Raw genomic sequence first — 20,813 nt, forward strand, 5'->3', positions numbered from 1 at the left:
TGTTACTTGTCTTGAGCTAAGGGCACTGGCATCTGGCACAGAATATTGCTGCATTCACCAGCTGAGAAATGAGGCTGCTGCTTGACCACTGTCTCACTAAAGCAGCTCAGTTCCACTTGGCTTCTTTCCTCAGTGGGGGAAGATAATGGATTTGTACAGATCAGTAATTCATCTCTGCAGTTTGAAATTTTAAAGGTATCAAAATTAGAGGAATTGTTTGAAGGTCTGGTGCTTTTTCCTTCTTCTTAATCTTATTTTCTTAAGCCATGAACATCCTTTTGATTCTTATTCTTCTCTTTTCATGCCATCTGGGCTTAAGGAAGATAGAAGTCCACTCTCCCTTGCACAGACTATTGAGGTTGTCAGTAATTATGATTTGGTTGGCTGGAAGCTAATATGATTATTTGTTTAGTTCATCCCCTCCACATGTTGATTGCAATGGGACAGAAAGCTAACCTTGTCAGGAAATGCCTGTCTACAAATACAGCCACATGCCAGCAACTAACAGACAGAGCTAATACCCACATACTTGCAAAGTGCTGCTTTCTCAGAGATACCTGCTCAAAGAGTAGAACAAACCAATGTGAAATTCTTAGAAGTCAAAAATAATGAGAAAGAGATACATGCAAAGAGGGGGAAAAAAAATGTTGGACAGCAAGCACATCCTGAAAGATGAGAAGAGCACAATCCTTTAGTGTGAGTGAGTGCTCTGGATGATGTCTTCTTGTTTTTTGGTATGAACAGGCTTGTTTGCTGTCTTCCATCTGGTAGTAAGAAAGGGAAGAGGCTCCAGTAATTCTTTCTTTCCTTTGGTCTGCTGAAAACTAATCTCTTGGGTCTGGTTCTATTGATTCAGTGATCCATTTATTACACAGTCTAAAGCTTTTTAGCTCACAGGTGAGAACAACCAAAAGATGAAGTTATCCAGACCCCGAGCAAATTAAAGTGGGAATGAGAAACTTTAGAACTACAGGCTTTTAAGCTTTAATGAAGATTTTGAAAGAAGATGTAATTCAGGCTATTAAAAAGTCTCCAAATCCTTGTATTATTTAGAACATGAGAAATCTGCTGTCACTTTGCAATGCACCTTGGAACAGTTGTTCTTTTTAGGAAGGAGGTGTGCTCACTGATCCATCATTATTGTGTTCTTTAGACAAATCCAGCCCTCTTGAAGAGGACTGCTGCAGAAGTGCCACATATCTGGAGTGGAGAGCAGAGGTGGGGTTAGGACACAGGACAGGGCATGAGCAGGGGTGTGAGAGAGGGAGATACTTTCTCCTTTTCCACATCACAATCCTGTGACTCTGGTGAGGAGATGCTAGGCAGGACCTACACACTGCAAGCAGAAACCTTTTTACAGCAAATGTTGTTAATGAAGGCTCAGCAAGCCAGGCTTCAGAGGCACTGTAAAAACTCTTCTGAGTCATAGCTAGGAGTTTCCATTGACTTCAGAGCACTTTGGATACTGTTCCAATTGTAGAGTCTTAATCCTTTGTGTTATCCCAGATGACGGCTGTAAAAATGATTGCAATAGCCAACAACAGGGAGCCTTACAGCTCCCAGACAGCAGGCAGCAGGTGAGCTCTTATGAGTAAAGATCTTATTTTCATGCAAATGTCTTCAGTAAGTGAGAATAAGAAACCAGAGAAAAAATACCTTGAATAGGAGACACAAATGGAATTGTTTTTCAATTGAGCATTTTTAGTGTATGCCATTATGCCTCAGATAAGACATTTACTGCAAGGCAATGAATTAAAGTGAATCGCTATTGATAGTAATGCTCTGTCATAATAAATCCGGCCTCTTAGATATCCATCAAGAGGTATTCTCCTGAGTCCTCACTGAATGTACCACAGTCAGAAAGATGGTCAGAGATAAACTGGGGGCATGAACCATGTGGTACCATCAACATCTCACTTCCATAGACATCTCACTTTTTGGGATTTCATTACATAAGTCATTAGCATTAATATAGCCAGTGGTAACCCACTATGCTTGGGTTGTCTTTTGGGATAATGGGTTCCCTCTACCTGTGTAAATAATGATGGGAAGTGATACTGTGTCATGAATCCCTCAAGGTGTTCCTAGCCTGCCACTGAATAGTCTCTGAGTGCAGTTTTCACTGCTGTGTGCATGGTGTGAAATTCTGGCCCCGCTGAGCCAATGTCCAAAGTCCCATTGACTTTGAAACATCAGAATTTCATTATGGCATGTTAACTTCCTTCTATCTTATTTCACAGTATTTACGTAGTGCCTTGTGTGGCCTTGGTTCCCCAGGCCTGCGTGAGGCTTTTCAACAGTATCATAATATGAAATGAGATTTACACATAAACATTTCAATTTATTTTGTGTTCTGCGCGTGGGGAAATGCTATGATATCTTTCCATTTTCCACACCGCAGTGCCCGATTTGCTAAGAATGACAACACATTTCTGAAGCATTTTGATCTGTGTGTTCATGCATGCATACATATGTATGCCTTTTGCTGTGTGCTTGCTGGTGTGGTTTTATCTCTTAATGACATAAGTGGGGACATATATTCTAAAGATACTGTAAAGATATAAATTAGGGTGGATTTTGAGGTGTTCACTTAAAGTACTTGCCAGAAATGTTCTCTTGCAGTAATGTGCATTGTAATGCTTTTTGTGCTTGCAAAAGGAAAAAAAAATGGAGCAAATTGTGTGTAAGTAAATAACATTCCTCCTCACCCCTAAGTGCACCGCTGTCAGCTGATATAATAGGTTTCTTACCAGAGTTGAGGCAGCAGAGTGGGCTCTGAATCCTGAAGGGAGGCAGACAGCATAGCTATTTTGTTTTTAGATTTCAAATGGTTTCGAGGGCCTGCTGTCAGATGGGAAGAAGTCCCGGTCTTTGATGGCTCTTAAATTACAGAGTGTGCATTCTGACAGCCCAGCAGAGCCCAGGCCTTGCCCAGATGGCAACAGCAGTGGGGTAAGGATGCATTACATCCAGGAGCCAGGGCACATAGGCAGCTGTGGCTCCCTGTTACCAGCAGAAGGCTTTTGCCACAGCTGGGCATCGTGGCCATCTCACTGTGCCCATCAGCTGGGGACAGAGCAAAGCTGGCCACCCCAGTGCTCCATCAGGGACCCTCAGCTCGCTGCTCTCAGCTGGTAGCAGCACATTAGCTGCATGACACACATTACAAATAGTGCCAGCAAAGTGGTCAGTGCCTAACTGGGATATACTGCAGCCTGCGGAGTGGCTGAGGGCTGCAGCTCAGAACATATGGAGATTATTTCCTGAATTTATGCAGCACATGTTTTCCTATAAATTAAATTCAGAGAAAATGTGTATCATAATAGGGTGATGCTCACAACAGCCTTCCCTGTTATGAATTACAATGACCTCTCTCTGCTCGCCGAGTGCCCAGCAAAATGGCTTCATGTCATCGGAAACAATAGCTTGTACTCAGTGTCAGGTCTGAAAGCATGACCAAAGCCTTTGTAACTAAAATCAGGGGCTTTCTTCTCCCCTTATTTTTTTCCCCCCATTGCTTCTCTCATTATTCTTCTCTCTCTAGAGATAAGCTCACAGCTGAAGTGCTGTTACCTGGGCAGGTGCTGCTGCTCAGTCTCTTGTGAGGGGCTGTGGATGGCCAGGGCAGATCTGGGGATGGAGGCAGCCCCACTGCATGCATGGGGTAGTGTGGGATGCTGGACAGTGGGATCGGGGTGCCTAGCCAGAATAAAGCAAAGCAGCATGTGTCTCTTCTGTGTCCTTGGACTGGGGATACTGAATCTTTTCTAAGCAAATATTTGATGTTCTGTTGCCTGGGGCTGGGACAAAATCATCTATGCCTTTTCCTTGGTTGTTTTGAAGCAGCTGGAGGAAAAATGATGTAGACAGTCCTTGTAACTACCTTCCTAAATCAAGAAAGACAAAGTTTTGCTCCTTACCACTCAGGATGTGAAATCTTAAGTAGAGGAAATGTCTTTCTGCAATGTCAGAGAAAAGTGGAAACTCATTATTAAAACATAAATACATACATGTGCATATATGCATATATATAGTGCATACATACGTCTATAAAGGAAGGGGTGCCAGCCAGCAAAACAATCCAGGGTTTGCTTTGGGGCAAATGGCTGTGGAGTCAGTAAAAGCTGATAGAGCATTTTCAGCTGTGCTTAGGGAACATGGTTTTTCATTTGTGGCTGATTGCAGACTAATAGGATTTCAAAGATTTCTGGGAGGGAACAATTCACTTCTCATTGCATTTGATACTTTTTTTTTTCTTTTTTTTTTTTTTTTGATGTTTCATTTATCATACTGATACCAACCCTTAGAATAAATGTTATTACTCTCCTGTTTCGTTTTTAAACTGAATTTTAACTCTTGGTCCCTTGCTGCTGCCTAATTGGCAGCTTTCAAATCATTTGGGACTTTTGGAGAGATCCTGGCAGCCCTTTTGTGTGATAGAAGAGAATGGATCATTGGAATAAAAAACAGTATTGCAAATCTTTTGGAGGTTAGTTGTTTCTTCTTTGTCTTTCCCTAACACATGCACAATGTGGCTTGTATTCTCTTAATGAAAATTAACAATTTGAAAGCAACTAATGGGAACAGCCAATACAGATGAATTTTATTGGTACAGACTAATTCTGTGATTGACTTTCTCTGGTCAGTGGCAGTAGGAATCCTGGTTATTTTTCTTTAGGAGCTCACATGTTGGGAACACACACTTAGCCTGTAAATATGGATTCAGGAGGAAAATGAATACAGCAGTGTTCAAAGCAGCCAAAAGCTTATAAATAATGTTCTGCTGTGACTTTTCCAAACTGACATCTTGATGTTGGGATTATAAATGAAACCATTGTGCCAGCAAATGCCAGCACTAATAGAAAGCCTTTATTAGTGCTGCATTGGCTAATTCTGCTTGTCTAACCCCTTTGGATGGACACAGTGTCAGAAAACATACTCACAGAGGTTGCTTTGTGTGAGATTTGGCCTGCTGAGTGATTACATGGAAGCACAAAGATATCTCAATGACAAGGTTCTTTGACTAAAATTTGTAAAGTTATTTTCTTTCCCTAGGCCTTGGAAAGGAGTGAACTGATTTTTCATTTGCAGCTTCTATGAGTGATATTTGCTTTGTGTCCTGTCACCCTTCTGTTCAGCCATTCTCCCCTTCCAAGCAGGTAAACCTCTGCTTAGAAAAATTTTTTCTTCTGCTGAGCCCTGGTGGACTTGACAGCTGTCATACACAAGCACTATACTCAAATACATTTCTTTAAAGCTAGACAGTCTCAAGCTTTAATCTTTTTTCTTTGCACATGCAGGGAATGCCTAGGAGCCAGAGACCCTTACTGTGGCTGGGATAACAAGCAGAAGCGATGCACCACCATTGAGGACAGCTCCAACATGAGCCTGTGGACTCAAAATATTACTGAGTGCCCAGTAAGTGGAAATATTTTGTATGTATGTGGGTGTATGAGTATATGCATGTGTGTAGAAGCAATAGAGCAAGTGAGTGTGTGGCAGCCTGAGTGAGACTGGCTGTATGTAAAGCATAGAGACTCCAGTGGCACATACTTTCTCTAATATCTGTGCACAGACACTTGTTGAGAACACAGAGAAACCCTTTTTACTTTTTTTTGCTCCAGAGAGGGGATCCCAAAGCAAGCTTTCAACGCCTGTCATACCCACCTTTGCGTTGAGTGGAACAGGTTGGATCATGCTGTTGGGTCCCCACCGAGACCCATGTAAGCCCTACATGAAATTCGAGCTGCCTCAGGGCTGCCCTACTGTCTGCGCCATCTCTTGGGCTTCCCTACCTGTTAGGGAAGTCAGAGTTAGGTGACAACCAGTGTCCCAGGACAGCATTCAGTTCATTTTCCTCTTGAATCCCTGAGCCAGGGCCCACAGGATGATATGGTGGTGATGAGTTGATGGTTGGACTAGATGATCTTAGGAGCAGCAGAGAAACACCAATCATGGAAGGTCTGTAGGGGGAACAAAAAGATATGTATTTATTAGAGAACAGGAGGGAAAGAGAGATTCTATATAAGAGAATACGAGAGAGTTCAGTTATAACTTCAAATTTAGCAGACCAAAGACCAAACCTATGTGATTTTCATGGATATGGTCTTTTTTCCTTACCCTGCTCTCCATGAGATGCAGCAGTTAAAAGAAGGTGACATTATCAATCAGTGTGATTCTCTGGCTCTCTTACTACCCGCACACTCACTTTTTTCTGATTTGAACATCCAGTTCCTGGCTGTGCTCCCCAGAAGATGTCTGGCCAAATTTAATTCCTGCTGCTTGAACTGTACCTGCAAAGGTGATTGAGAAGGAAAACTAGTCTTATTTAATAAGTTGTAAGAGTGTGGAGGAGGAGAAATTCTCATTAATGTCTACCTTTATTATCTAACATCAATTAGTATGTTAGTACTGCTAAGTCCAGTCGACAGAAAAAGGGGGCTGATGGGTTATATTTTCAGTATGCTATTTATGACTGGAGCTACTGTGATGTTTATTCCCCTTATCTTCCTTACTTCTCAGATATTTTCCCAGGAAATATTAGTCATTACTTCAATCCATCCTCAGCTTGGCAGGCTTAAGTTTTTCACTGCTGGATTCAGAGGCTTGTGTGTTTATAACCCTCCTGTGTTGAACTGGGATGCAGTGCTTCTTGATTGCCCATGCTGTTATCTTGTCCTGCTTAATGCCTGTGTCTGTTGATAGGTGTGTGAGGTGTTAATCCTCTAGTTTGAACATGTCTGCTGTGGTGCACATTAGGGAACAGGCTGCTTCCAGATCTTTGTTTCAAGGTCATAAAAATCCAGCACAGAATATTCAGTTTGGCTGTTCTTGGGGTGTTAGTTTTACATTTGTTTTACCTTGTCTCTTGTAGATTATTTTCCACTTAGGTGCTCGTTCTGCTGCATACATGAGCTCTTGCTCTTCCACTGATAGGCTGCCAAGCCCTTAAAACCCACACGCAATTGTTTTCTTTTTCTTTCTCCTTTGTCACTTGCTGGAATGAATTACCTCTGGCTTGCTCATCTAAGCACCTCCATCAGCTGTGTCCAAGTACGTTTTTCATGTTCAGAGCACTAAAAAGATCGTGATCAACAGATGCAAGAGTCTAGGGCAGCATGTGCAGATCACCACTGGAAAGGAAGGGGAATGTAGCAGCATGGTGCCAGATGTCACTGGGACTTCAGTTTGATGAGTTACCATCTAAAGAAGTCCTGTTTTTTTCTCACCCTACTTGTCTGGGCTGAGCACCAGGCACTCAGCTGTGCTGGTACAGCTGTAAGTGAGATCACACTCCAGTGTGACAGAGTGTAGATTAAAAGCACCCCTCCCAAATAAACTTTTCCTAACCCAGATCTTGTCAGTAAGTTCTTCTGCAGCCTTGCCCGCAAACAGATGTCCTGGCACAGCTGAGAGTGTGGCACACAGGAACTTTTAAATCCAGAATTGGCATGTCACTCAATCACATCCTAGAGGGACTAGGCCTTTGTGAGTCAACTAACACCCTAAGATGACTTGACTGTTGCTCTTGAGCAAGCATGCTTGTTCAGAGCTGGTCTGCACGTCTTTTACAGCACTGCCTCAGATTCCCAATAAGCAGATCTAACAAGAGATCTTAGACATGGGGTTAATCATATAGTTTTTTTAACATAGTACCCTGTGCAATGTTTAACATTTATTACTAACAAGTAGCACCCAGAACATGCTATAAGTACATTGCTGTGGTTGCAATGTCAAACATGCTACACCATTTTCTTGCTCATCTATTCCCAATTTCTTTTTGATCTGATTACCAAACTTAAACCTTCCTCTTGATTTCTGTGCAGCCACTCAGCTGTAGTGCCCAGTTGCCCTCCTCTAGCACACACCAAGGGGCTTCAAGAACCAAAATCAAAATCTATAATGAGTCTCTGAAAACTGAGACTTTTCCTTCCCACTTCCCAAGGACTTTATTCTCCAGACATATTTGAGTGACATTTTATGGAGACTGGGAAAAAGTTTTCCAGGGAAGAAAGTTCAGTTTCTTGTTCTGAACACTCACTTGTTGCAAGGAAAATGTTGCTATTTATGGAGGACAAACATTCTTTTCTCCTAGGTTTGGTTTTAGAAAGGATTGAAATATTTTGACTGAAACTTTGAAAAAGATTTCACCACCTATCAGATAGCCAAAATGGAAAATTCCAGCTGAAACAATCAAAGCTTGATAAAGCTATAAGCAGGTGACATTTGAATCCTAAGAAAAGGTACTGATATATTAAAAGGACAAGAAATGCTTCTGGCCTTATCTGTAACATCAGAATAAACACTGAAAATGCCCTGGAAGCAAGAAGTAGGAGTGGTAGTTTGAATTTTTATATCCTGCATTTGCTCCTGTATATGGGAAATGAAGTCATAGAATTATAGAATCATTAAGGTTGGGAAAGGCCACTGAGATCATCTAGTCCAACCGTCAACCCTTGGTCGGAAATGGTGACAGCTTTGGTGGGAGTATGTCAGTTTAGCAAATATGAGATCTCTGGAATTAGAAGCATCAGATAAGTGATGGCCATTTGATAACAGATGTTTTAAAGATGTCATCTCTTTGTGAAGGATGCTGTTGGCTGCAAAGGATTTGTCTTGGGAAGATATTTCTGAAAAAGATCAGTGCCCATGAGTTCTTATCCTACTTCCCAAGTTTGCTCTTTTGAAGATATTTTTATAAGTTTCAAGATGGAATAATAATCCATATGTAATTTCATAAGTAAAAAGAGCCTTCCCACACTCACAACGTGACATGTTTATAAATCCCAATATTTCAACTATGGCTGCTTATTTGTTTAATTTTTGGGCTGCTTCCCAGTATCACTTATGAGCCAATAATTATTTGTCAGTTTTTTTTTTTTTTTAATTGAAGCCACGGGCCATATCATACCACTGATTTCTGAACAGAGCTCCCTGCTGGAATCAGCAAGGCTTTCTGGCTCAAAAACGAATAGGAATGATCCAGTACTTGGATTATGACTTTTGTAAGGCAGGAGGGAAAAGGAGATAAAAATCTAGTATTAAATATCTCAGAGTAGTTCTTTTGATTTTTTTTTCTCCCTGATTTTTAGCAACCCAACTGAATGGGTTTTTGTCTGTGCTCATGTTTAAAACAAACTCAAAAAACAACAACAAGGCTCAATGTTCTTTTCTCTGGGCGTCTTGCCTTGTAACCTGCAGCCCAGAGCAAATTTTTATAACAGCATGGTAATCTACTGCAAACAAAGGTTTGCAACAGATGCTTGATTCTCCCCAACTGCTGCCTGAAAAGCACAGTATCAGATCTATATTACTTCTGTGTCACTGCTGTGTATTTTTGATGCTGCTGCAGATGAGCAAGAGGGGAAGACTGCAGTCCACCAGAGGTGCACTGTGAGTGTTTAACACTGTGCCAGGCTTGAAGCCCAGAGCAGTGTGTTTAAGAGGATGAGTGTTTGAATGCCCTGCTTTGTGGCCACAGTTGTCTGAGAACGCTCACAGCCTCACCATGCCTTGGTTTGGAGAAATGACTTCCCTACAGGGCATTCCAGGAGATTGATCCTGCTGCCTACAGAGCTCAGCTGAACATGGCACAGTGTGGTTTGGCAGTGGTAGCTGGCTCATATTTGGGACCAGGGCCACAAGCCAGGGATGCAGCCTCCTCTTCACTTCTTCTTGTGTGCAACACTGAGGCCAAGGCCTGTGTTGCCTGTGCCAATGGGTTTATCAAAGCTGCTGAGCATCCCACCAGCCACTAGGTTGGATATTAGGAAACATCTCTTCTCAGAAAGGATGGAGGGGTATTGGAGCAGGCTGCACAGAGAGGTGGTAGAGTCAATGTCTCAGGAGATTTTTAAGAAGATAGCTGTGATTTAGTGGTGTGGTGGCAGTGGATGGATGGTTGGACTAGATGACTGTAGTAGTCTTTCCAACCTTAATCATTCTGTGATTCTGTGGTTCTTACCTTCTAAAGAAGCAGCACTAGGGTTAGTACAAAGCTGCAGATGCTGGATCAAGTTCCCTAAAGTGTCACAGTTGTGAGAACTCAACTGCTTGTTGCATCCAAATCTTGTGCCCCCTGGCATGCACTGAGGCTTTAGGGAAACCAGGGGAGTGTTTACCATTCTGAAAGAACCATTTGCTTCACTCCAGCATTCTGTGATCTTGCATCTTACACATCAGCTTGGGACAATGCCTGTAGGATGGGGAGAGAAGGGGATGCGTAGCATTATGGTTGCTACCATGATGTGTAAGGCCATTCTTACAGTGGTGTTTCGATGGGGCCAAAGTCAGGAAGGCCTCAGTCTGGGCCTGTAGATGTGATTATACCAGCAGCCCCGAGCACTACAAAGGCAGAAGCATCACAGAAAGGGAACAGCAAGTGCTGGCCATGCGTTGCTCAGAAGGCTGAAGCTGTGCTGCATGGGACCTACAAGCAGGTGGCCTGCAGGCGGGTGCTGCATGGTAGGGCTGGTTGGGTGCCTGTGTGCACATGTTAGGTATGTGGGGTGGAATTTGGAGGTAAACACTGATGCGGCATGGCCTGAAAACAACCCTCTGTTTTCAATCCTACTCACAAGCACAGACAGCTCCTATCTGAGCTACATCTTAATTCCCCCAGCAGCTTTGTTTGGCATTTCTATTGTGGGGATATCTCCAGAAATGTAAACTTTGCTAGTAATGACCTTTTTTTTTTCCTCTTTTTTTTTTTCCCTAAAACTAGGTGAAAAACCTGACAACAAATGGAAGACTGGGGCCTTGGTCCCCATGGCAACCGTGTGAGCATTCAGACGGGGACAGCACAGGCTCCTGTATGTGTAGGTCACGTTCATGTGACAGCCCTCGTCCTCGCTGTGGAGGTCGCAGCTGTGAAGGGGCCAGGATCGAGGTCGCAAATTGTTCAAGGCATGTCAGCATCTCTGTGCGTTTTTGGAAGGGAGCAATAGTTGTGGCTGTTCACAGCTTATCTCTTTCCTTTTGTTTCTGTGACCATGATGTATCCCAGCCAACAGAATGTATGTGAGACCCAGACTGAGATTAGAGCAAAGGGATCCTGGCACTTTCGTGTGTCTCAGACAGGGACCTTGGAATATGAGCACTCCAATCAAAGTTAACATTAACCTTGCCTATACTAAGCCTCAGTTTCCCTCAAGTGTATGTAAGTAGTGACTCATCAGAGATGAGTAAAGTAGAGGTAGATGTTATCCAACTGAATAGTAATAAGCTAAAATACATCAGTAAGCACTCAGTCATTATTTTGCGAAGTCTGAATTCTGAGGTTGTGTGTTTTGCAACAGAGCTCCTGCAGACCAGTGCTTGAAGAGACAGGATCTAATAGGGCTGTAAGCAAGGTTTGCCTGCACTACTCATTTCCCGCGTGCTGCCTGCAGAATGCCATCCTGGCAGCCAGCTGCACCTAAGAGGCACACTCACTGGACATGTCCCATAAACAACATGCAGCTCATCTTATGCCCATGCCATCTTCTTAGGGAAGTCTGGAGCTCATACTTTAGCAGTATGGAAGCTAAATGTCCTCTGGTGGGGTGCCTAGACATAGCTGCCATGTTTGTGTCCATGCTACCCCATCACCCTTGGACTATATCATGTCATGACCTAAGATGACACAGTAGGGTAAATACTGCTTAAGCAGGATGGTGCCAGCCAATATTTTGGTAAATATTGGGTCAGTTCTGTTTTTTATCTACTTTATCTTCCTTATAAATGTTGATGCCATTAAAGACAGCTGTCTCTTGGCTCCTCCCTACAGAGCAGTGCTGATCTTGGCACCAAAAATTCATCAATACTCATATTTGATTTGGCATCTCTCCTTCCAGTTGTGGGCTGTGCTGCCTAAAAGATGTGTAGTCATTCCTACCTCTGTGCTGCCTGTTCATGTCAGTGGCAAAGGCAAATTACACCAGAGGGATGGGTTTCTCAGCAGTGCTCTGATGGCAAAAGAGGCAGGAACAGCTTCTGAGAAGAGGATGAAAAATAAATTATTCAATCTTAAGACACAGGAAAACAGCATGGTTTGAAAAATAAGGACATCTGGTCATCCTGCATCCGCCTCAGCCTTCAAATTTCCTTTAATTGACTTCATATGGCATTGAGATTTCTTTTTGCAAGGAGGAAGCAGGATGGCTAAAGATGAGTTCTATTAGAAATCTGAAAATGGGAAGTGTCTTTCTGTTAAAAACCCTCAAACAGCGATACTGAGAATTGTTTTCCTGAGGAATTTTTAGAGAAGATTGCTTTTTTTTTTTTTTTTTTTTTTTGCCACAATAGCAGCAACCTTCCATTTGATTTTGTCTTTTCATGTTTTACCATATAATCTTTGTTTTGAGTTAAGGACTAGGGAGGTAGTAGGTCATTTAAAACATGGAAGAATAACTTGGAAGAGTAGCATTTTTATGTAAGTGAATTTCTTGTTCTGTGACCTTGTCTGAGGTGGGAGAGGCAAAGCGAAGAAGGAAGGGGGATACAAGAGCAAGAGGAGGAGGGGAGAAATATCTATCAGGGTTCTGAATTAAAGCTGCCAAGAACTGGCAAGAATTGATAACAAATACAAAAAGTGTGAAGGGCAACGTGGATTTTAACTTTCATCCTCTGCCCTGATTGGTGCTATGCCAGAAAATATTTCTTGCCAGCAGTGTTTTTAGCTCAACAAATGCTTTGAAAATTAACATCTGTTTTCAAGCTTAGCTTTCAAGAACCAGAGAGCACCTGAGTTGTTTTTTGACTAGACTTTTTAGAAAGGTTTTTCTACAGGGGAAAGAGAAGATTTTTTTTTACTTAAGGCAGCGAAGTGTCAAGATGAGGCAGTTCTGCAAGACAGAGCATTGCCACTGGCTCCAAATGAAATGAAACCTGCAGCACAGAAGACAGAATGTGGTTCCTCCTCTCTTGCCTTGGTGAAGCTCTAAGGTTTAGTAGTCCTGCCAAATCAGACCAAGGCAAGCTTTAATAATCAGGAAATTTTAAAGATGAAAATTTCAACTTCCATGTGAGCATGTGGTGGAGTTACTGCAGGCAGCAGCCTCAGAGAAGCTGGCCACATGCACATGCTCTGGCATCTCTGTTGTGAGGTGTGAACTCAGGGTTTTCACGTCAAATTTGCTTCAGGCTCAGTTACCACTTCTCATTTGAGATGCAATCGTTTGTTAACCTGAAACTCAATCCTGCCTCTGAGCTCTTACTTGCCTCCTGGTTTGTACAGATTTAAGGTCACACTAGAGTGATTTTTCAAGCTCCCATGAAAGCCAGAAGCAATTATTGTTATTTTTTATGAAGTTTGAGATTTCCACCTAATAGAATTCAATGCCAAAGGCTTTAGGAAAACACCAAATATTATGAAGCTTGCGAGAAAATCATTGGAGCTGGTAGCAATTTTGTTGTAAGAGATTTAAAGCATCAGTGTCTTCTGAATTAGCAGAGGATAATTTTTTTTGGCACAACTGGCATTGGTGAGCCTCAAAACCTGCACTCTTTGCATAGGAGTCAAAGAGTCCAGGAAATACAACTTTGGGATCATCAATTGGCTCAGAAAAGAGAGACATGGGAAAGATGATGTGGGAATAGGCAGTGGAAGTTGTAGCATCCACAGTGTTGTCCAGAAAATCCTAAGAGGCTTTTTCAAAATCATTCAGTGTTGGCTTCATTCTCTTCCTGTCCCATTCTTAGACGCTTCAGTGGCAAGGAAGTAAGGCCAATGCTGAACAATCTTGAGAGTCCCTTTTATAAATCTCAACTGCTGTGGTCTGATTGTTATGAAAATTTCTTCAGTTTAAGCAGTCTCTTATCAGTGCCTTATGTGTTTGACTGTTAAGCATGGGGAGACTATTAGACAACCCCCATAATCTCTTCTCTCTCTCACTTTTAATTAGAAATGGCGCTTGGACACCCTGGTCTTCCTGGGCCCCCTGTAGCACCTCCTGTGGGATAGGCTTTCAGGTCCGCCAGCGGTCCTGCAGCAACCCTGCTCCACGATATGGGGGCAGGGTCTGTGTTGGACAGAGCAGGGAAGAGAGGTAAGAGATGTTAATGACACTGTGTGTTCACTTCTGTGGTTATAATGTTGGCGGCTGAAAATGGTGGATCTTCTTTGAACGCAGAATAAGGCTGAATATACAGAGCAGAAGGAATTTCATGGCCAAGGAGGGATGAGGTTACTTACATATGGCCTCTCTCTTGCATTGTTCCTTGAACATCAGGGACTGACGCCTCCTCAGTGAAAGGAGAAGTTGTGTCTGCTGTCAGCAGTTAGGACCTATAGAAAAAAGTACACTGTTCTGACCTGTCCCCAAGGAAGCAGTTGAATACGTGCAGCTTTCATTGCCAGTTTCAACTCAAGACAGATTCAGAGTTGAGTTTTTGCAGGGTGTGGCATTAAAAAAAAATCATCTTTTTTCCCATCTGAACTAAGCAAATTTCATGCAAAATCAATTAAAAACAATGCTTTTTTAACTTTCAGAGCTATCTGCACTATTTTGTTTCTTCAAGCCCAGCCCCTCCTTAAACACATGCTTCAAGGCATCCAGATTGGTTTCCAGCTTTGACATTTCATTAAAGGCCACCTCTGCTTGGCAGTAGACTGTTGCTTGTCCCTTGAGTGGTCACTTAAGACAGATCTCTCTGCATTTCTCAGAATACAAAGGGCAATTCATTTAACTTCCCTTATTTGGGACATTGTAATGTTTGGTTTGATATGTGGCCATTCAGAATGGTCCTTTTTGGGTTTTAAGGACTACATCTGAGTCAATTACAGTCCTGTGTGATTCAATTTGAGAACAATATTGATTAAAAAGCTGAACAAAATTGAAGTTACCTTTTCTAAAGGGAACATGAAACAACATTAATTCAGGACCTGCTTTTATATGCATATATCTTCCAGTTCAGCTTCAGTTACAACACTAGTTTCTTAGGGACCAAATAACAGTGAGGGCCAAATCATGAGATGAGAAGATTGCCAAGTGTTTAGCACCTGCCAGTGGTGACAGATCAGTGTTGGGTTGACCTCCTGTTAGTTAAGCCTCCTCCCTGGAGACTTTCAAGGTGAGGCTGGATCGGGCCGTTAGTGTCCCTGTTCATTGCAGAGGAGTTGGACTAGATGACTTTTAGAGGTCCCTTCCAACTTCTAGGATTCTCTGATTTTATGATTCTAGCTGTCTTAGTGGTTAGCCTGGCCAACCACTCCTCCATCAGTATAGAGGATACAGTTCTCTGTCATGAACAGGAATATTGCTAATCTGACTCGTGTGAGCCTTCTGCTAGCTTTCTGTGCATGCAGTAAGTGCACTCAAATGCAGTGTGCCATCTAGCTTTGCATCCGTCATCATTTTATCCTTGAGTTGTGCTTACATGGATGTTTTTTGAATAATGTGCTTTCTCCTTTCAGATTCTGTAATGAGAACAGTCCATGTCCATTGCCAATTTTTTGGTCTTCATGGGGTCCTTGGAATAAATGTAGTGTGAACTGTGGTGGAGGAATTCACTCAAGGCAAAGGTCCTGTGAAAATGGGAATACATGTCCAGGCTGTCCTGTGGTATGTATTGTTTATTGACATTGAATATCAGACACCTAATGACATCTAGCTTCTAGGGTCCTGGTATTTAACTCCTCTCTCCATCTTGGTTTTATTTCTCAAGCTAGAAGAAATTGCTATCCTCAGCTCTTGCTGGAGATGATGCTGAAATGAACTGGGAAGCAGAGAGGTGGCAGATTCCAGAAGTCAGTGAAGTTGGTGTGAGTGCGTGTGTGTCTGTGTGTGTGTCTGTGTGTGTGTACAGGTTAGGACAGACTGGCATACAGAGAGCTTCTGCAGGCTTCTCTAGACTTAGATATCAAGTCCTTTGCCTGACACTCTACATTTCATTTTCCCACTCCCAAGAATGATCCTGCTGAGTCAAGGAGGTCCTACACACAACAGAAATGAGTCTCGTTTTCATACTTGAGTAACCAACAGGTCAAATACCCAGTTAACCCATCAATGAGGCAATGACTACCAATTTTCCCCTTTTGTTTTCCCTTTCCTATTCTGGCAGCTGTTCCATGCAGCTGTTTTAATTAGTTTTATGGGCAGTTTTCTTTCAGTGTAAGCAGATCTGATCTGGAACCTCCCATCTGTTCACAAGCTGTTTGGCATTTACTCTAGAATCATAAAGTCCTAAAGCATTACATTTCTCTCCTTCTGCCAGAATAGTAGGGTTTATTTATTTATTTTTAGACAAGAACTCAATGTCTTCCACTGGAATTCCTCCTGCTGGTGGTGAGAATTGTAAAGACCCCGTATCATTCCATCCCCACCCAGCGAGAGTGTTGGCTATACTCAATAGATGCTCATCTTTACACCAAGAATGGCAAAAGGTCTCCAGTAGGGAGTTTGAAAAGCCAACCAAACAACAACAAAAAGCAATTAAAAAAGATTATCTAAAAGTGTCTTAGAAACAAAACAGCAAACTTTTCAAGGAATGATCTTTACTGATATTTTGTCCTCATGGAGCTCTCCTAGGATGACCTGAGAGCAGCATCTCAGAGTCATAGCAGAAAAGTAGTTTGTTGTTACTTTTATGCATTGCTTGTATTATTTTCCTGCCCATTACGTACCATGCATTCTAAGCCCCACAGGACTCTGAGTCAGCAAAGAAATACAAACCTGAGGGAGACATAAGAATAGTAAACACAGTTCATCCTTGAAGTCCACCTGAGGCTATGTACCATCACTGCCTCCATAGAGCCCATATTTTCTGCTGTACCCAGCACTATCTTGCATCTGTGAGGTCAGAGAAGGTGAATAGAAGATTTTTTTGATACAAAGGCACCCCGTTGTTTTTTAGGATGCAAACAAATTTGTGTCACTTAGTCTACTGCTCTTCGATAAGGAAGGTCACAGTGGTTTTCATTCCTTGCAGGAATATAAGACCTGCAACCCAGAGAGCTGCCCAGAAGTACGTAGGAACACACCCTGGACCCCTTGGATGCCTGTCAACATCACCCAGAATGGTGCCCGCCAGGAGCAGCGCTTCCGCTACACGTGTCGTGCCCAGCTGTCTGATCCCCATGAGCTGCAGTTTGGGAGAAAGAAAACTGAGAGTCGATTCTGTCCCAATGATGGCTCAGCAATGTGTGAAACTGACTGTATGTCTTGTCAGTTCTGGGGAACTATGGGACAAGCTTAGGTTTGCTGGAAGGGGAACAGCAAGAACCTGATTGTATCTACATAAATCTTGGTTGATCTAGTCATAAATGTATGACTAGCATCACTGCAGAATGGCAGGGATGGAGAGAGCCCTGTGATGTAGAAGTCAATGCAGCCCTGTTATGGTAGCATGCAGAGTTATTCTTGGTACTTCCAGGCAGCCCTAATGAGAATGGGCAAATGATGAGGATGTAAGAAGAGATGGGATAGTTGGGATAGTTTGAAATAGATTCTGTGGGATAGTTTGTCTTCACTCTTCTTTCTCTCTAAAGGTCCCTCTGTGCACTGCCTCCAGGGTTATTCCCTTCACTACTGTTGTAGTGCAAGTCAGTGTCCTGACAGCACAGCCCAGATTGCCACAATTTGCTGCCCAGAAAGTTTGTTTATCAAGATTATCACTAGATTCATTTTGTATGTGATACATTTCACTTCCTTCTAACTTTGCTGTAACACTATGGAACAGAACTCTTACTAAGGGCTTTCAACAGAAACTCATCCCCAGAATGTATAAATCCTGATTTTATTCAAGAACTGAAGACTTTTTTTTTTAAAAAAACCAACTGATTGATTTGTGATGTCTTGGTTTTTTTTTCTTTGAAGCTCTTGTTGATGACCTCCTCAAGACTGGTAAGACCTCTGCACGGATTATCAATGGGGGCTGGTCCTTTTGGGGGGCCTGGTCTTCCTGTTCCAGGGACTGTGAGTTGGGCTTTAGAATCCGGAAAAGAACATGCACAAACCCTGAACCTAAAAATGGTGGCTTGCCTTGCGTGGGGTCAGCGATGGAGTACCAAGACTGCAACCCACATCCTTGCCCAGGTAACCATGATTATCTTCCTGCATGAAATTCGTAGGTATTCTTCTTCATCTTAATGGCAGAGACACCAAAAATCAGTATTTCCAAGGTGCTTTCATTTTTTTACTTTTCTTTAATTTGGGGGATTTTCCTTAATTAAAAAAAAAAAAAAAAAAAAAACAAAACAAACAAACAAACAAAAAAAAAACACAAAAAAAAACCAACAAAAAACAACAGAACAAAACCAAAACTATTGTAATGACTCATATATGCCATCCAATCCACATACTTTGATGCTGTGACCTATGTTTCACCTAGGCTAAGAGGGAAACACAGCCACAACCTCTAAATGAAACAGTATGGTGGCTTATTTAGTAGTGTTTTGCTTGAGGTAGGTTTGATGCTCCATCCAGTGGAGAGCATCATGGTACATCTGCACTTTGGTGAGGAGACGGGCTTAATGAATGTGACTTAATGCTGTAGAGATGCTTGATGTGGCAGTTCTTCTTGTGAACACTTGTTTCTTCCCCCTCTCCTGCTTACGTATTGTTCTTGCGATGGGCATCTACTCTTGACATCAGTTACCATTTCCTGCACAGACAGCAGGGAGTATTCTTGCCTGGTTTCCTGGTTTTCAAGTTTGTCCTCATGTTTATGTTGCACTCCTTGTCCAGAATAGTAATAATAGACTATTGACTACCATACTATCTCTCTTATCGTTCTCCTTGCTCTGTAATAGCTATCTAAGCTAAATTTAAATGATCTTAAACAAATCACCATGTCTTTTTGTAGTTTTAGCAATTTCTAGCAGTAGCTCTGTCTACCTCTGGCAATATAGTTTGTGGCCTACAGTTGAAATTGCTGCATTATTATGGTATTATTATGATATTAAAATTCAATGCAAAGATAAAGTGCCAATGCAGATAGGAAAACATGATCAGAATGCATAGTAAGAGCATAGCAGGAGTGTCTAATATTGCACTCTGTGGCCTATAAAAAGAAAATAACTCTAGCACTATAAAGGCAGCTATTAGTACTATTTTGGAAACTCTCAGTGGCTTTTCACCAATGTCTGTGCCCTTCTCCTGTGCTGTTTTCTCCCTTTAGACACTATGATGTTTTACAATTTGTTCTGAGTGCATGATTGCTATTTCTATGTGTCTCCTTCGTTCCTGCCTCACTCAATATGTATAGAGAAATCTTAGGTTTATCTTGCACTAAGTCACAAGGTTGTTATCTCCTGAAATAGTGGCATGGGGACCTGAAAATCAGGTACTCTAGTAGCCTGACAAGAGAGGTTGGGACCCAGAGTTCTTAATTCCCACCCTGGCTTTATTAATAAAGTGTTTTGGGACTGTGCTCACATAAAGCCTCTGAGGTTTTCTGAAGTCTGGGACTAAAAGACTTGGGACCCTGAGAAGAAAGATATAAGCTCCACTTAGGTTGTATGATTTTTTTTTCCAAGTAAATGTGCTGTTACTATAGGTGAAGAGTCAAAAGACAATGTAATAAGGATATTTTATAAAAAGTTGCATAAAAATAAGACAGTCACCCTACAGAATAGTTTCTGCTACAGTCCTTTATGATGCAGTCTTTCTGTGCATGGACTTCATTTAGCATCCACAGAGTGCAGCACATTTCAACCCTCTCTTGACACGAAGCCCAAATGTCCTGGGGTACAAGAAAGTGGCAGCTAGTCTGGGCAGGGTAGATCTAGGTGAGATACTGGGATTCTGTGTCACAGTGAGAATAGTAATCGCTTGCATGTACCTCTTTCTCCTTGCTTTTCCATATCCTCCAGTAAAAGGCTCTTGGTCTTGCTGGACTCCTTGGTCTCAGTGCTCGGCAACCTGTGGAGGAGGGCATTACCAGCGCACACGGACTTGCACCAACCCAGCTCCATCTAGTGGAGAGGATATCTGCATCGGGCTGCACACTGAGGAGGCTCTCTGCAACACCCACCCGTGTGAAGGTAGCCACTTTGGGTTCCTGCTTCAGCTGATTAGGGTGCTGATGAGAGCAAGGTGCATCTGCAGCATGTCATAAAAATAAGCCAGGAACACCATCAGTTAGTAGCTTTAGTGTCCATTCAGTAAATGTATATTGAACCAGGGAAAAAGCAGACATCCTAGTGTTCAAATCAAATGCTTCATCACCTTTCTTTTTACTTGCTCACCAGACCACGCTCTGGCATTCTGGTGCTAGCCAGGCAAAATCTTGTTAACAGACGATCAATTTAAAGTAATTGAAAAAGCAAGACTTTGGTTCTTGAATGTGGAAGCTTTCAAGACAAACAAAAGGAGTCATGAAGCATCAATCTGTACTGTTGCTGAAGGGGAGATCCTTTTTCTGTCTTACACAGACTGGCAGATGAATGTGTGCTACAGCTCAGAGGACAAAGTTCACATCTGTGCTGACTTTGAGCCACTTTTGTGTATTTCTGATCCAGTGCAGACTGATTCCTCCTCTTAGCAACCTTAGTAAAGCTTTGTAAGCACTGTAATTTGTGCTGGCTGCTTGGGGTATCCTTGAGAGACTACATCAAATTTGGAGGTCCTGTACAAAACTGTCCCATCCAAATGCTTGTTTGTCTTTAACCACAAAGCTGATATAGGAGTTTTAAAACCAATTCTGCACTGTGCAGTGCTCCAGCAAAGGTTCATTTACTCTGTATTAAGAAAATTACAATCTGACAAGGAGATTATGATTCTTGCACTGTTATTTATATCATGACGATTAAACTTGCAGAAGGCCCCCAGATTGGATGTGTGGGAGAGGCCCAGGTGAGGATCTGAACACTCTCTAGCATGGGAGAAGTTTGG

At 42.3% G+C, this 20,813-nt stretch overlaps 1 protein-coding gene across 6 annotated transcripts in view; it reads left to right on the top strand.

Moving 5' to 3' along the window:
• The window catches only part of SEMA5B (semaphorin 5B), a 251,698-nt gene that overhangs the window by 205,240 nt on the left and 25,645 nt on the right, over positions 1-20,813 (top strand). For 5 of the 6 annotated variants that reach the window (XM_052676287.1, XM_052676288.1, XM_052676290.1 and 2 more), the window contains 7 exons: positions 5,301-5,418; positions 10,724-10,905; positions 13,884-14,027; positions 15,395-15,542; positions 16,909-17,134; positions 17,796-18,014; positions 19,793-19,963. In XM_052676287.1, the coding sequence (XP_052532247.1) occupies positions 5,301-5,418; positions 10,724-10,905; positions 13,884-14,027; positions 15,395-15,542; positions 16,909-17,134; positions 17,796-18,014; positions 19,793-19,963 (1,208 nt within the window). Of the gene's footprint in view, positions 1-5,300; positions 5,419-10,723; positions 10,906-13,883; positions 14,028-15,394; positions 15,543-16,908; positions 17,135-17,795; positions 18,015-18,572; positions 19,712-19,792; positions 19,964-20,813 lie in introns of those variants that run through there. The other variant, XM_052676292.1, reaches the window with a different exon arrangement.

Source organism: Tympanuchus pallidicinctus, unplaced genomic scaffold (assembly GCF_026119805.1).
Source record: "Tympanuchus pallidicinctus isolate F22 unplaced genomic scaffold, pur_lepc_1.0 scaffold15, whole genome shotgun sequence".
NCBI lineage: Eukaryota > Metazoa > Chordata > Aves > Galliformes > Phasianidae > Tympanuchus > Tympanuchus pallidicinctus.